This window comes from Pogonomyrmex barbatus, unplaced genomic scaffold (genome assembly GCF_055798465.1).
Source record: "Pogonomyrmex barbatus isolate J1 unplaced genomic scaffold, ASM5579846v1 scaffold2, whole genome shotgun sequence".
Lineage (NCBI taxonomy): Eukaryota > Metazoa > Arthropoda > Insecta > Hymenoptera > Formicidae > Pogonomyrmex > Pogonomyrmex barbatus.
The window spans coordinates 3,786,468-3,803,707 of NW_028297116.1; the positions used below are offsets into that span (position 1 = coordinate 3,786,468).

At 32.2% G+C, this 17,240-nt stretch overlaps 1 protein-coding gene across 1 annotated transcript in view; it reads left to right on the forward strand.

Moving 5' to 3' along the window:
* NLG-4 (neuroligin 4) overlaps positions 1-16,069 on the forward strand; it is a 187,911-nt gene extending 171,842 nt beyond the window's left edge. Inside the window, exons 11-14 of the mRNA XM_089077120.1 lie at positions 10,514-10,847; positions 11,812-12,075; positions 12,370-12,529; positions 12,806-16,069. Of these exons, the coding sequence (XP_088933246.1) occupies positions 10,514-10,847; positions 11,812-12,075; positions 12,370-12,529; positions 12,806-12,955 (908 nt within the window). The 3' untranslated portion in view covers positions 12,956-16,069. The remainder of the gene's footprint in view (positions 1-10,513; positions 10,848-11,811; positions 12,076-12,369; positions 12,530-12,805) is intronic.
* The last annotated feature ends 1,171 nt before the right edge of the window (positions 16,070-17,240 follow it).

Sequence of the window (17,240 nt, forward strand, 5' to 3'; positions counted from 1 at the left end):
ACGGCCCAGGTTAAGCGGTTTTCGCCCATAACATCCTTGTGCTATACGCGCCGCCATGCATAAAGCTTTTCGCAGAAATCATTTTAAATTTCCTGCAAGAATGTCTGGGACAATCTTTTACCGACGAATATTTAAATTCTTGCTACATTAAATCCGAGAATCTGTAGACATATAATTCATATCTCACTTATTTCATACATCTTGCAAATATTCTTCACGGGCAAATAACTTTACAAAGTTTTATCAAATTAGTATCAGTAAATTTAAATTAATATTTTTAAATTCGGAAATGTTCTTCTTATTTATTTCAATCCTTATTCTCTTTTGATTACATTAATGTGTAATTTATATATATATATATTTATATCAGTATCATCATCTTCCTTAACAGCATTAGCGATCAAATATCATTGTGTTAATCTAATACAATCTCTTTGTCATGCTATCCTATTCAAGATCCCGTATTATATGCATATATATATATATATATATATATATATATATATATATATATCGCGTATATATATATATATATATATATATATATATATATATATATGCGTGCAACCGCATATACAAATATACACAACATGTGCAACATACGCGTGGGTAAATTATGCGTATATGTGGGAGAGACGAGATCGAAACAATCTAATTTCCCTTTGACCCATTGTCAAGGTGTGTTACAGCAATACTACTGGGTACTGTGACGGACTGCTTATTCGTGCAGGCGCGCAGGATCATTCACAACAATTACGCTTCGGCATAATCGATTGCACATCAATTATATTACAACTTGAGGCGCAATTTATTGACAAAAAAATGTGCAAGTGATCGTGCCACCAAAGCCTATTTAGTTGCGAACGATTTTGCGCCTGCCCATGAACAAGCAACCCGTCATACAGACCTTGCTGTAATATTCTGTACGTGTATGATACCAAACGCGAGGTACACGCGAGGCACAATTGATTACAAAAAAATCTACATGTTTAAAAATGATTTTATTGGAAATTTATTGGAAACTTATTGGAAATTCTCTTCATGAATATATTTGACAAAAGAAAAGTCCGTCAGGAAACTAAACTTCAGATTCAGTTTGCATTTATTATCGACATAGAAACGTAATGCAATCGAAAGTCATCAGGTAATTATTTATAACTTCTGAAATTGTTTATAAAATGAGAAAGACAATTTTCTTTTCTATAAAGTCAAACTAACTGCGATATAATTTATATCTTAATTTATAAATTATACTTTATGTAATCTAAATAATATTATGTAATCTAAATAAATTTTATTTCTTTATGTATTTGTATGTAAAATAAAATGTACCACTTTCGTAATTTATTTGAAATGAAACTCTGTTTATATATATTCTTGGCAGTGCGTGTCTAGTACGACGAATTAAAAGATTAAAAAAATGTTTCTTTCTCTCTACTAGCAATTTTTTTTAAATATTTTATTTGTTTTATTTGCTTTTGCTTTGTCAAATATATTATTGAATTATATATTATTAAAATAAGAGAGAATAAGAGAATGAATTTCTATTATTGCAATAAATCTCTCGAATGCTTGAAATTTTATTCTACGTAAAGTAATTATTTGGTTTTCCAAATATGAGCTGACATGTATCGATCGCACAAGTTCTCAGAATTCGAAATAACGAGAGCATTTTGTCGGAGGTATCGCCGGTAATGATTGTAAATTGCATGCTTGCCGGTGCAGCTTCCGCTGGAATTATTGTTGGGTTCACCATTAATCGAGTCGCGAAACTGCAAAGCCATATATGATGTCCGTCGAATCGACGTTGAAATCCGCAAAAGTGGCTCTTTCGGTCTTCTACCGCATAGTAAATCGAATTCTCTTTGTATCTTTAAACCTGTTCGTTATCACTTTCTATGTTTCTTTTTCTCTCTCTCTTCTTGTAGTATCTAACTATCTAACTTTTTGGTCTGTTCTCTTTTGATAAATAAAACAACTATACATATTTAATAATTTTTATACCAATTTTTCTAATGTAAATTTCTACAAAAATGAACTTTCTATTTATCTCAAGTTGTATGATATTCAAAATCTTGTTTGTTTATGTATATTTCTTGCACTTTGTCGTTTCTTTTAACACATGCTAGCCTTTTAATTTACAAAAACGTGGTTCTGACTCTTCCGTTGCACCTTGGGAACACTAATTCCTAGTTCTTTAGATAAACTTGGTTTCCGTACTTTCGTAATTGGAAACTTGCCTTTCTTAGCAGTTGCGACTGTGTGCTCGTAGATCTTTCTGTGACGTAATGTGTTAGTTCTTCTTGCAGTAAACATTGTAACGACGAATTACAGCTATTGCTGGAGTCAGAAAAAACTTGCGCATTTTGACCTACTTGTTTACAATGTTATGCTTACTTGTTTACATTGTTAATCTAAGTAATGGGAAATAGTAGATAGATAGTAGATAACTGGAAATCGTCATATCAGAGCATTATATGATTCTGAGAGAAAAGATATCTTGTTACTATATATTATTGATTGTACACTACACATGTTCCACATCAAATATGTCTAATACATAAAATACACGTCATTACGAGTCAATGAAAAACGCTTTGCCTCTTTTGGGATCAGCTACGCATAAATCTGTTGCAAAAGAGGCATGTTAAAAATGAGAATATACGGGAAAGTACCTACGAGATTGTAGTACATCCTATAAAATTGAAGCCTATCCTTTGTGATCCTGGCCACTTCAAAACAACTTCACTTGTGGTGAAGGAAACTAAAATAGCTGATAAGGAATAGAGAAAAAGAAAAAGCGGAAGATTTATAATTTAAAGAAACCTTTAAAGCAATATTGCTTAGAAAAATTGACAATTTAATCTCTTAAAAATTATTTGTAAGTACAATCAAGAAAAAGAAAAAAGAATTGTAACTATTTCAACTATATTTAAGTTAAGGATAAATTATTATAAAGTGGCAAATTAATATTAATATTGTTTTAAAAGAGATTGTGAAATAAAACCGTGTCTCACTTGTCGAACAAAGTCAGCCATGATCCAGTATACCATATAAAATTCTTCCGTTCGCTTCCTCGTGCAATCATCTGACGGAAATTCCGCGGAATTCGCTATATCCGGTTGAACAAACACGAACTAGAAACTCGAAATTCAAAAGCGTCGTCAATGCCACGAGTGTTGCAAAATTCAACGAATTATATCATATGATTCCGCATGAGTGTACTTAAACGATTTGCTTAAGCAGAAATTGTAAAAGGTAACTTAGATTGGGTTCTATAAAGTTAACGTGAGCTAGCTTCAAAAAGATTGACATTTTTAAACGTTAAGTAAGGTTAGACCTATATTGAGAAAATATCTATGCTCACCTAGTGTAAAATTCTTCTATTACGCAACTCTGAAAGAACTGTAAAGCTCGTTCGCTCATTCCTTTACCTTCGATCGTAGCGCGTCCACAACTTTTAGCATAGACGGCTGTAGGATATTCCTCCCCAAAAAGAGGCGCAAACTGATCGTTTCCGTCGAGATTGGCTTTCGGCGGGATCTGTAAACAGATAAAGTAATTAACACCGATCCTCCCCCCTGCTCTGTTGCTGTCGTCGCGCTCTTCACCCACGGGAGGCTGCATTTAGGCTAATTGCTAGTGCATCTCGCCGAAAGGCCGCTTCAAACGTAAAAACGGTCATTCCGCTCGGTCGTGCAAAAACGCGCGTGCGAATTCGCAAATCGATCACACACACACACACACACACACACACACACACACACACACACACACACACACACACACACACACACACACACACACACAAGCGTACACAGGAACACGTGCGTGGGCGCGCGTACTCACACCGGTATTCGGCACCATGTACTTCGCCCCGGAATTGGAATGCTACACGAAGCGTGTATATCGCCAATAAAAAAAATACAGATCGTTTTAGTTACAGTCTGTTAATTAACGAATTTCTCCAAAGTAATAACGCAAGATTTCATCTCGCTCTAACTTAATATGGCCTAATTTTTAACTATTTGCAACGTCAAGCAAATTTGTATTAAAAGTTAAAAGTAAAATAGAATTACGCGTTGGTAAAATGTAAACGCAACAGGATAATATGAATAAGCGATAAAGTATTTTTAATGTAGAAAAATTGACCGATGATAAAGTCTTGACAATAATATTAAATAATTTATCCCAATAACTCTTTCTGCCAGGTATACAAAGAGAATGAGTCCAACTGTGGCAACATTTTTTTTTATACCATAACAATATCAATGTGAAATTTTTATTATAATTAATATATCTCATAAAGTGATAATATTTTCACGTTAAAATATTATTCGTATTATAAATTTTAATAAATAAATATCTAACTAAAATTAATCGAAATATTTTCAAGTTATCAAACAATGATCAACAATGAAAAAGCATCGAGGTACTAACAACTAGATATAATTCCATTGATCACTTTTATTGTATCCTATATTAGACTTTCTTTTATTACAATTAATAAAACTTACTTTTACTTTATAGTGATCAAAAAGGCATTCTCTAGGGGACATGTAGATTGTCAGACACATTAGGACGAATGTAGAAGGATCCAAGGATTCGAGGTATAATCCCGACTAATTGAATAGCAATTAGCAACGACATCGTGCAGAATCCACCGCGTCGACCCTTCAACGCCCTTCGTCATTCCAATTTGCGTTCTCACAGGTTTCTCGCGCTGTTCTCGCAGCTTACTCTTCGACCTCGACGTCTCACGTAGTGAGACCCTTCGTCAAGGGCACTGACGTAGGCACTGAAAACGGATATGAAGACGGAATTTGAATAACATGTTTACGCGACGCCCGTCGTCTTCGAGCTAATGGCCTCCGTCGACTTCTGAAGGCAAATTTCGCATTTCGAGTTGTAGAAGCGGAAAATATACTCGTATAGATGAAACTTAACGACGAAGCCGCGTTTCGGTATTTACTAACGAGAAATAAAGATTGTAGTATCATATATTGCTTTCCGTACCTCAAACACTGCGTTACAATGATATAAATGCTATATGATATGTAATAAACATTTAACAATGTCTTTCGACAATTTAAATAGATTTTATCTTACAATACGTTACGCCAAAGAATAATTTTTTAAGCAAAATTATTTAACTCTTTCAATGATTTATAAATGTTAAAATTATAAAGGTAAATGTTACATATCGCGTTCATTAATTTCCAAAAATTCTAAATTTAGAATTGTATCAAAAAGTAAAGAGAAAAATTATATTGTAAAATGTAAGTAATAATAATTTAACGTTACTAGTTACTTAATGTTATAAACAATAACAAATATTACAGCTAAAATCTGAAATTGATATTTTCAACATGCGTTAAATAACGAGGATATCTTTCCGCAGTAGGAAGCGTTGGCAGGATATAGGAAAGATTTTCTTGGAAGACGAGGCTCGCATGTGCAGGAAATGGGATTCCTTGTCGACGACAGAAGCGTGATCGGTGTATCGAATTTGGTGGTAGCCTCCGATTACAAGGATGCGAACGTGCTCGTCGAGAAGCTTCGCCAACGAAGAGAGAATAGGGAGAGCAGCGAGGATGAATGTGGGCGAAGAAAGTTGGAGAGAATGGTACAGAGAGAAAAAGGAAAGCAGGAAAATAGGAAAATACGTCGCTGCGCTAACGGACCGCTTAATGGATTGGGAGGAAGTAAACATCATCAAAGAGAAGAAATTAAGCAGAAGTTGGCAACCGATAATCCTCCTATTCTCTTTCCTCTCCTCGACTGCTCCCGATTTCGTCAGGTATTCGGATTTTCTACTTGCGCCCGATAGAAATAATTTCCTGATTTGTTCATAATTTTACAAGGGCGAAAGTTTGTCGGCGTATTTAATTAATCGTGAAAATAAAGTAATGAAAGTAAGAAATTTTTATTGTATTCGTGTACGCGAAAATCTGAAAAAAAAGACCAAGTTTTAAATCTTTATAAAAAGTGAAGTATCTTTCAGAACAGAGGACGAGAGAGAGAGAGAGAGAGAGAGAGAGAGAGAGAGAGAGAGAGAGAGTGGGAGGAACAAGATTGAAGCGTTTTAAAGATTAAAGATAAAAAAGCTTAAAGAACCGAAAACTTTATTATTAAAAGCTCCAATGAATATGGTAGATTCAATTAGTTTTAAAAAGTTCTTAAAAAGCTTAAAAAATATTGCAGTTTAAACTTTGAAAATATATAAAATGTTAAATTCCAAATAAGTAAATTTATATTTAATTGGTATCTTGGATATAACATCAAGTAAATTCTACATACAGCATACCTTTATATTTCACTTCATTCGAATTGCAAAGCTCTTCGCTGAAAACACCTTAAAATGATGAACGTGGGTAGAATTTCTCAAATTTTATGATGTCAAGATATGTGGGTGTGTATGTGTGCGTGTATATAATAGAGAGGATCTCTTAATAAAATATTACAAACGATATGAGAATTCGCCAACTTCTCTCCAAGACGAATTTCGTCGTACTCAGCTTGGAAAAAAAAAACGTAAACCTTATTCGTCCATTCGTCCATCCAGCGTACAATAAAATAGACGATCAGGCGCTCAGTTGCCGATCGTAAAATAATCATCGCCCGCGGGCAGCGGGTTATATGTCTGGCGAAGATACTATCATTTTCTCAGAGAATTTTGCGGAACAAATGAGGGTGGTGGAGTAAAAGGGAGGGGAGTATCACTACGTGGGCGAAGGTAACCGTAGCAGATAGCAGGAGATAAGTCGTGTAAAAGGTACGGAGAATCTGCAACGATACGATGAGAACGAGGGGAGGGGTTGAGAGAGGAAGAAGAGGAAGGTGAGCGATAGGGAAGCTCCATGAGGGAAATATAGCGGAAGGGGTGACGCTGGTGCCATGAGAGATAGCGAAGACGTAGGAGGTCGCTGAAAAAGATCGAGAGACAAATCTACCTCGCGTAGGGAAGCCGCCGGAGACGAGGCGGGTTGAAAAATAGTCGCGAAAGAATTTCTTATTAGATTGAAAATTGAAATAAACTCACAGTGACGTTGGTTGCATCGATTCTCGAAGCTTCTACTGTATCTCGATCGCTCGAATCGGGTCACTGGAGGACAGATATCCTGGCCAGGATAGCTCTTGGAAACGTGATGCGCATCGTGATATACGTTATTTTTACAAATAAGCTCTTAACAATTTTCTCAGTTTTATTAAGTTAAATCCTAGGATCTAACTGCATTTACGGAAATAAAGACGTAGAATTCTAAATTTAGAGAATTCTAGAAATTAAAATATCAGATTGATACTCTCAAAAGTTTAGAAGTACTTTATTAATTTAAAGATTTTACTTTAATTTAAGATAATTTATTAATTTAAAGATTTAGAAATTGAGAAGAATGAAGACTTGAAGAGGAAAGAATAATTGAACTTCTTGAGTTGAAAGAAATTTTCATTATAAGATAATAGAAACCTTTAATGAACTTCAGTTATAGTAGTCTTTTTTTTTCAAGCAAGAAAAAAATATAAATCATAAATTTCAAATTTAACAATTATAATTTAATTTGAGTTAAAAAAAGATTGAGAATCATGAATTGAAAAATAATAAGTATATTTATCAATAATAGAATAATGATTTTTGATCTAGTAATGTATTACAAACTGATGTTCGGATAAGTTTGCTCATAAGTTAACGTTCGTGATTGAGCTAAATATAATATGACATGCGTGATAAAAAGCCTTTATTGAAAAATACTTTGCCAATATCGACAGATGCTATCACTAAAAAAGTTCACGAAAGTTTATTGAAGAGATAATATAAAAACCTTAAGCTGTGTTTGTATTTTTGTGTTTGTATTTTATAAGAAAAAATGCAAGATTATCTACTTTTATCCTTATTATGTACTATTGCTAGCCAATTATCATTTCATCAATGAAATATTAATGAAATATTAATGAAATATTAATCTATTTTGAAATATTAATGAAATATTAATCTATTTTGTATGTTCATATTCAAATATTAGAAATATAAGAATTAAGAAAACATTTAAAAAAAAAGATTAAATAAAAAAAGATAATTTTTGAATATACCAATTTTTTATTCTCTATAAAAACAAGATCAATTAATTTGATTTTTGCTGTTACGTAAAAGATAGTTTTAATCAACTTTTTTTTAATAACTATATATATATTTTTTGATAAATTTAATTAATTTTTGTAATAATATAGGTCATAATATAGGTCACGATTTTTAATAAATGCAACAACTTTGAAACAAAGAAATAGGGAGAAAGTTAATATTTTAATATGTAGAACATGTACCTAATCAAACATTGCACAAGCGATTATCTGGATGGATATGAGCGATAGCCATTGTTCCCCGACATTAAATCACAATGTTCCTGTATAATCACTATGGTATTTCTCTCGTTGAAATTATTGATCTGTGTTTGCCAATTTGAAGAGGAAGGAAGGAATAAAGGGACGGAATTACTGGAAAGCGATTAATTTAACATCAACGATTTGTGCGATTTTTTATTATAAGCTCCAACGTCCTTTCACGATTAAATACTTCACGTTTTTTTTCACAATAATCCGTGTATTGAATCGCATGTAAATTAGCTTTTTGTCGCAATATATTTGGATTTATATACATTCGTACATTTAACGATACCTTTGAAAATATGATATCGAATATCTACAATGAGATAGATGGCTAAAATAAAAAATGCTTACTGCTAAAAAGTTTACTGAACAGAATATACAATATTAATTGTATTAGTCATTTAAAAATTAATATTAATTAAAAACACTTATAACTTATAAATAAAGTTTAGAATGTTCTTGCGTGTTGCTTTTTATTAATGATAACATAAATAAAATAATAATTTCTTTAGTTTCTGAGCAAATTCCTACAATAACATAGACCATGCAATGCAAATTTTAATTGTTAATGAGATGCTTACATTATCAAACGATGTTTCTTCTTGGAGTACGATATACTATAATCTCAACAAAAATCAATTTGACTTGTCTGCAAAATCATCTGAGACGTTTCAAAAGCTTTTGTTAGCAAGTTATTATTTTACATCGACTGACATTTTGTAAGCAAATAATAACTATATTCCTATAACAGATCTCATGTATGATGTATATATCTCTCTCTCTTGGAAGCTAACTGTAATAATCGGATTTCCGGGACGAAATCTCTATGCAGAATTTCTATCTCAGAATTGCAATCCGATACAAACACCACACACCATCACTAAATATTGGATGTCTACAGGTACATTTATATCACACACTTTAACTATGATTAAACTTACTTGATTCGCCTTTGAAATCAGTCATTATTTAAAAGTAAACGATGCAGAAAAGTAATCGAGCAAATTCCCTGTTTTCCCGTTCATCGGTATAATATGTCATCCGCATCTCCGCATTTCCGTAATCGAACGAGTCATATGATGATATCGCACGTAAAGTAGTAAGATCATATCCATTTCAAAGTACCCGCGAATATTAAACGAGCTGCCGCGAAGCGTAAATCAAAGCGAGCTCCTTTGAGGACTTCCGCGCGCGATTCGGCGCGCTCCAAAGAGTTTTGCGTCTCTTACGGTGGAAGCCAGCGATGGCAAAACAAGCGCTGGCTAGAATCAGCGAAATAGACGCGTAAGCAAATAAACTGTATATGAGATCCCGACCTAGCGAGCCAAGGATATTCCTTCCTGGCTGTTTATAAACGCAAAAGCGAACCTTGCTAAAATCGAACCTCGGCCTCATAAGAGATTTGCCAAGTTCACAGACAAGTTAAAAGGGTGGAATAATTTGTAAGTAACAAATAAATAATAATAGAGCAAAATAAGAGAGAGATCCGATAGTATGTACTAGGACTTACTTTTGAAACTTAAAATATTGAGAATTTGTACTTTGGCAACTGTTGAAAAAGTTATTTTGGTGGAATTTTTTTAAGAGGAAATCTATTTCCCTGCGGCTATAAAATAGAATTTGGCAACATCAAGTTAGTTGCATGCACCATCGCATTGTAACAAGATCATCCATGGACCTGGAGTTGCAGCTGCATCCAAGCCATCGGAAATAGATTATCGTGCAAAACTGGAGACTGCACAGGATTACTTGGAATGCGATATGCAGCTTATCACTAATATGCCATTTCTCTTACTGGCATTTAGGGTTTTACATATCTATTCCGCAATGAATATTACGAACGTAATTTGTAATATTATATATTATAATAAACAGCAAACAGAATTTGTTAAATTATGTATTTAATTACAAAAATATTTATTATTACATATTCACTTTTTATTCCGTACATTTGTAATATATTAATTTGTATATTGATTACATTTTATTAGTTCGATATCGTTATATAATATTTTTGTTTCTCTCTATATGTAATAATGGTTTCTTCAGAAAATTGAAGCTAAAAAAATAAAACAAAAAGTTTGTAATATATTCTGCATACGTATTTTATATTCGATGTTTGTTGTTACAGGAATGAAACCGAAGATGAAGAATCATTATAGAGCACATCAGCTGTCGGTCTGGTTACGCCTCGTCCCAGAGCTTCATCGTGCTGGAATGGAGGATGTCGATTCCAGGCACAACTTGTTCCGTGGCCATAGCGACCCCAGTCTGTACGACGGCTTCGTGAGACCGGATCCTCTCAGCAGGATCAGCGAAGAATTCAAGAGGAAAAATCTTAGCACGGATCCACCAACCACGACGGATTACAGCATTACAACTTGCGTCAGCCTTATTCCGGGCACCAATCTTCAAAACGTCCATAATGCCAGCACCGACACCTTAGCCAGCTTAGACGCTGCTGGGTAATTATCCTGCTTCACAATAACATAACAATTGTAAAAATTGCTTTGCAAATTTCTAATACTTTTACTAGCTAAAAGTTCTTTCTTTTCACAGATTTAAAATCGATTTTCACAGATTTAAAATCGATTTTTGCAGTAAATATCATTTTTATGAATAATATTGTATTGCAACTATTTTTTATATTGACGTCCTTTTGCAAAGGATAAAGATCGTGTAGCAAGTGAAATAAATAACAGTTTCAACGAAATTCAAATCTTTTTTGGTATACTTTTTTTGTATACTTTTATACTAACTATGAAACAGAATGTGCATGGAAACGTGTCTCTCACGATAAAGAGCAAAAGAATGTAATAGAATGTAATAGAATAATAATAAAATAACTGTATCGTGATTCGCAAATCTAGAAAATACATCGTTATCTTTGACAAAATTCTTGTCTTTTATTGACCTCTGCGATGTGCTTAAAAAATTCAGCAGGACTGAGTGCCGTTAACAGCGTAAGCTGAGGCGCACTCTGCTCTTTATCTTGCTTCGAGTCTATCGGCAATTCCCAACATGTCACTACTATGCAGTGAATTCTACGCTGATCTCGCTTGTTTAATAAAACCTCGCTTATAAGAAAATAATATCAGATGAAATGTCATAGCCACAGGTTCACGAACATATCTCATAATCATGAAAATTGCATGCCATGAATATTTTCTATACGGCATACACGATAGTTGGGCAGGTGCACATTACACGTTGAAGTACACCTGTATCACTATGATAGTAGTTTTGAAAATGAAGGACTTGCTGCGAAACTTTATTCTAACGGAATTCCGATTTCTCTACTTAAGTAAACTTATGTAAAGAATAAATTATCATTAAAAGAAGTAATATTTTTCAAAATCTAATTTCTTTTGCAACATAATTTTTCCAGGGCACAGATTGAGATGATGATTAGGAAATTTTTATGTGCAGTTACGCAGCGTATTCAACGGCTTTAAGCGTGACAATCGCGATCGGCTGCAGCCTGCTGATTTTAAACGTTCTGATATTTGCGGGCGTTTATTATCAGAGGGATAAAACGCGGCTTGAAGTGAAGAGCCTTCAGCAGCAACAGATGTTGAATCAACAATGTGGCCCTCGTGGCTTTACTGAACTGAAACAGCCGCCACCCCCACATTCTCATTACGCCGGTGGGGGCCAAGTGATCGTCGACGTTGAAAATGAAATGTTAAGAAGGTATCAAAATGTTTATTTAATTTCTTGTTTATTCGTTATTTCACATTGATTATATTATCATTGATTAATAAAATAAAAAAATAATAAAAGATTATAAATATACTTTTTTATCGTATATTTACTGAGAAGACAAAAAAAAAATATGTGAACGTTCGTTTTTTATTGACATAGAACTTTTGGCATAGAACTTTTGTTCGATTGCGATAATATTTAATATGCTATATTATAATATAATAATTAATTAATATGCTATATGTTATGTTAGGTTTTTACGAAAAATTTCTATTATTATAGGAATGTAATGAAAGGTCCGCCTAACGATTCCAGCGTTACATTTCAAAGCCAAGGAACTCATACACTGCCTCATCAACATCATTATCAAAAACAGCATCAGCAACAACATGCCACCCTTCCCCGAACTTCAGTTATTCAAGACATGAATACGCAAACTCAAGTAAGCGACTATTAATTTATTTTAAAGTTACAATTAAAAAAAAAATTATATATTATATGTGCACATATAATATATAAGTTGATTCAAAAATTTTTATAATAAAATTACAAATCATATTGTACTTTAAGAAATATAATAACATTTTTATTTAAAAATATGTAATAATAGTTATAAGTATACTTCGTGACTGATACAAGTTATAAGTAAGATTACATCTTTAAAATTTTTTCTAGTCTGTTATAAAACTAATTTCAAGGTGATTTTTCTATTTTTTAGGGTCCTCCAAATGGCTCCATCCATTTGACGGTTCCACGGGCTCCTCCACCGCCCAGAGCGAAAAGTCCACCAGAGAATCAACCTCTTCTACAAAGCGCGACAGTTTCGAGTCGCGTGTCGCAGGCGGCAATGAGCGAGATGCGAGTGTGATGCTTGGACCCCCCTCCGAAGCCAGTCGTCCCAGATGTCCTTACGGCATCGACCTTGCTCTAGGCGACTTGCCACAGACCTGTTGAAGAAATGGCTACTGACACTTCGACGGGTTAATGCAGGATGTCCCAGGGAACGTGAGCTCCGGACGAACGGAGGGGGGTATTGAAGAGAAGTTCCTCACTACTGAGGGATGGTTGAGCCGAAATTGCCGAGTCTACCGAATATGAAAATGCGTAATTATGAATTTAGAAAGACAGAGATTGTTATACTCAGCTGAGAAAAAAATATAAATTAAGGACATACGACTTTTAAATCTATTTTGTAATCTCTCATAAAATACTTAAGTCTCTTCAAAGAATAATCTCTTGAAAATATAAAGTTTAAAATGCATTTTTGCAGAACAAAATGTAATAGAGAATTGAAATGCGCCGAAAACTATGAGTTTTTATAAACAAAGTAATTGATTAATGAAAAAAACATAGTTTACAGTAAAAATATATAAGGATTTTAAAGAAATATCTTCGTAATCTTAATAATTATTAATTGAATTTTAATAAATAAAATAAAAATTAACAGCGCCTTCCCTGAAACTTTTTACAATATATTCGGTGGACGTTGGTAAATATTTATGAAACATAAAAAGAAAAATGATAAAACAAGCGATCAATCGAAACTTCAATCAAATTTTGCATGAAGGAATCAAAGCGATGCATTTCGCTAATTAGTCGATAATGAATCTCTAGTCGTTAAAAGAGAGGAGGAAAGTGACGGCTCAATATGAATTGACGACGATGAAGATGTAAAAAAGAAATACTCTAGCCACTACAATGTTAGATGTTCCTTGTACATAACATAAATTTATATATACTATAAGGACGCCAAAATTTGCTACTTTCTAAGAGAACTGTATTTGCATCACGCGTATCATTTATTATTTTCCGGTTGGTGTGTCGATATCCACACGTGACGTCATGTCGTTGTAACGTAGGGAATGAATGTAGGAAAAATATTTTGAGAGCGTAACGAGTGAGATTGTTCATCGACGAGAATGGATTTTTGAATTTTCAAAATTTTTAGTCTTTAAATTTTTAAATCTTTTTCTCATATAATATATTATATATAATCTTTAAATATATATATATATATATATATATATATATATGTATATATATATATATATATAAAATCTTTTTAATCATTTAGTTTATTTATAGTTTAAAAATAGACTTATATTTTTAACCATACCAAATTGGAACTAATTAATATGGGTGAAACCGTTGATGCAAGCAATGTCGCTCATTATCGTTGCTCCAGATAACATAACTGCCATGCAGGTGGTTTCATTGCGAACGTACGTATTGCACATATAAATTATGATACATGATACGCACATAGCATGATCTTCGTACCCTTTCCGTGTCGCGTATCTACACACACACACACACACACACACACACACACACACACACACACACACACACACATATGTGTTTTATATTATATATATTATATATATAAAAATTATCGGATTTTTAAATCATCATCTTATGAATGTTTTTAATTTTCTTCATTTGTTCCAACATTATCTCTTTGTATTAAATATGAATTTCTATAAAGCATCATTCTTCATATTTTCATATCTTTTATACTTTTCTTGAATTCTTAAAATTTTTACAGAGACTAATAAATCCTGTTAAATAGCGTGTTTTGCATTCAGACATTCACAATGTAAGTCGATTTCCTTCAGAACTGTTCTTCTCGCAAAACACCACGAAACTATCCGATGTATTTAATCATGTGGTACAGACTCTTCAAAGTTCGACTTCCATCGGATACACGGTATGTGATTATTTTTTTTTGTATAAATATATACATATATATATATATATATATATATATATATAAGTGTAAAATAAAGACTAACGTAAATCTGTTATGCGTAATACACTGCCACAAGAAATTAATATGGAGGACTCACACATACGAACTGCATTTCTTTTCATATTTAAAATAATTACTTAAAATAGATTTGCGTAATAAATTAATATATATTTCTTTAAAGATATTTCTTTAAAGATATAACCAAAGTATACGTGCAATATCAATGCAAAATGCAATGCGAAACTTTCAAAGTTAATTTACCAATAAAATAAAATCTCTTCAACTCTTTCACACGTCATTTTAAGTAAAATTAATAAGTTTTTGAAGATCAAAGAATTAATAAAATTCGAATATTATCAAAATCCTCTTTGCAGGAGACAATTTTATCGATAAATCAATAGAGGAAAGTTAAAGTTTTATACATATGCACCTTTGCTAAACGTGATACCAAAGGTTGCATTTTGCTTGCTTTCTGAGCAAAACGACGATCGCGACCACGAAGTGGTTTAGTTAGCTCCTGAAATCCTTGAATCCTTGGGTCCTCATAATCAAAGGATCTTACCGTCCTAGAAGGATCTTATACTTTTGTAATTGAACTAATTCGAGCTCGTAGAGCGGAAAGATCCCAAATTGGCTGCAGAAACACCTGCTCATAAAGCGTGGATGAAGGAAGAATGTAAAATATCCTGGAGCCGTGATGTTTGACAAATATAATGGCGAAACGATCCAGATGCGTTCGTGAATTGGAATTTTGAAAAAAAAAAAGAACAAAGAAAAGACGTCATCATATCGCCGAACGTAAATTTTAGCAGTACTCGCAATCGTAAAATGAATGTGGGCGTTGTACGATATCATCATCAAGTACGGGACAATCCGAATATATTAAAGATTAAGGAACAAAGCTGGTAATAGTAATTAAAAGTGAGTGGAAAAAGGAGAGATAGAAAGACAAAGAAAGCAACAAGAAAAATATGTCGGACAGTTAAGCAGATGTTTAAGAAATTTAAATAACATATTATATATATATATATATATTATACACATATTACACATTGTAATAAATTATTATATGATGGATAATTATTATATTTATGTGAGACCTTTAGCTCTCTCTGGCCTCGCGCTCTCCTAGAACGATACCTCGATTATACTTTCCGGCCGAGGGCGAGGCTATCTGTTACGTTTATTGTTTTGTTGTCAATTGTAAATACATAACGATATACATGGAAATGCTAATTGTTCACTTATTACGTCCAACATATCCTTAAATCTTTTTATTTATAATTTTATATATATACATATATATATATATATATATACATATTTTATTTATTTTTTTTAAAAATTATTCAAAAAAATTAACTAAAAAAATTAACTGCATTTATTTTTAGATTTAAAATTTTTTTATATTTGGATTTTTGTCTTAGATTTTAATTTGTTAATCTCTCGGTTTATAGTTACTATAAGAGGAAAGAAATATATGATATTTGTTATGAAGCTAAGTGTTTTTTTAAAGAAAATCTATCAAATTTTATATTTTATATTTTCGGTATGTGGAAAGTATATCTTTATAGTGTCTGATTATATATGTATGTGCATATGTTGGTTAGTATCATACACACTACATACTTCCCATATACCGACTGCTGATATTTCTCTGAAAGATAATGCACAAATGAAGATATCCTTCAAGTAAGAATTGCATGATATAATCTGTTTCATCTTTAGCAGGTATATACATTACAAAGAAAGATATCCGAAGATGAAAAATTGACATCCCAAATTACTTATTTATGATATGAAAGAAGAAATATAAAATGCACTCATTTTCTACGTATAAGCAATTTACAGATTAAATTAACTTAATAATTAAAACTTTATCTTTATTTTGTTTAATTTATAACGTAGCTTAAGAAACACTTTGTAATAAAATTTTTTGTAATCTTTCTTAATATATAAAATATATGTATATCTTATATTAAGAATTTATTTCTCTCATACAAATAAACCCTGTGATCTATAAAAAAGTAATATATCTTCTGTAAAATTTTTTAATGTTGAAAATGATAATGTTAAAATGTTTGATAAACATTTTAATTATTACATATAATTATTATAAATTAATTAAGCCTAATTATAAAATGTTGGTTATCACAATAATAAAAACAAGTCGTACTATATTTTACAGTATAATATGAAATTAATGATGCAAGTATGTTTTTATGCGGCACACGTCTACAATGCAAAATACAAATTAATTTGTAACAATATTATCAGACAAAATAGGTAACTTGATATGATATCTGCTCGTTAATATGCAGAAACCTTTGTATTTTAATGAATGCAGTCCACGTTCGGAGAAAATAATATCTGAAATAAAATTAGTTATTATCTTTTTCAA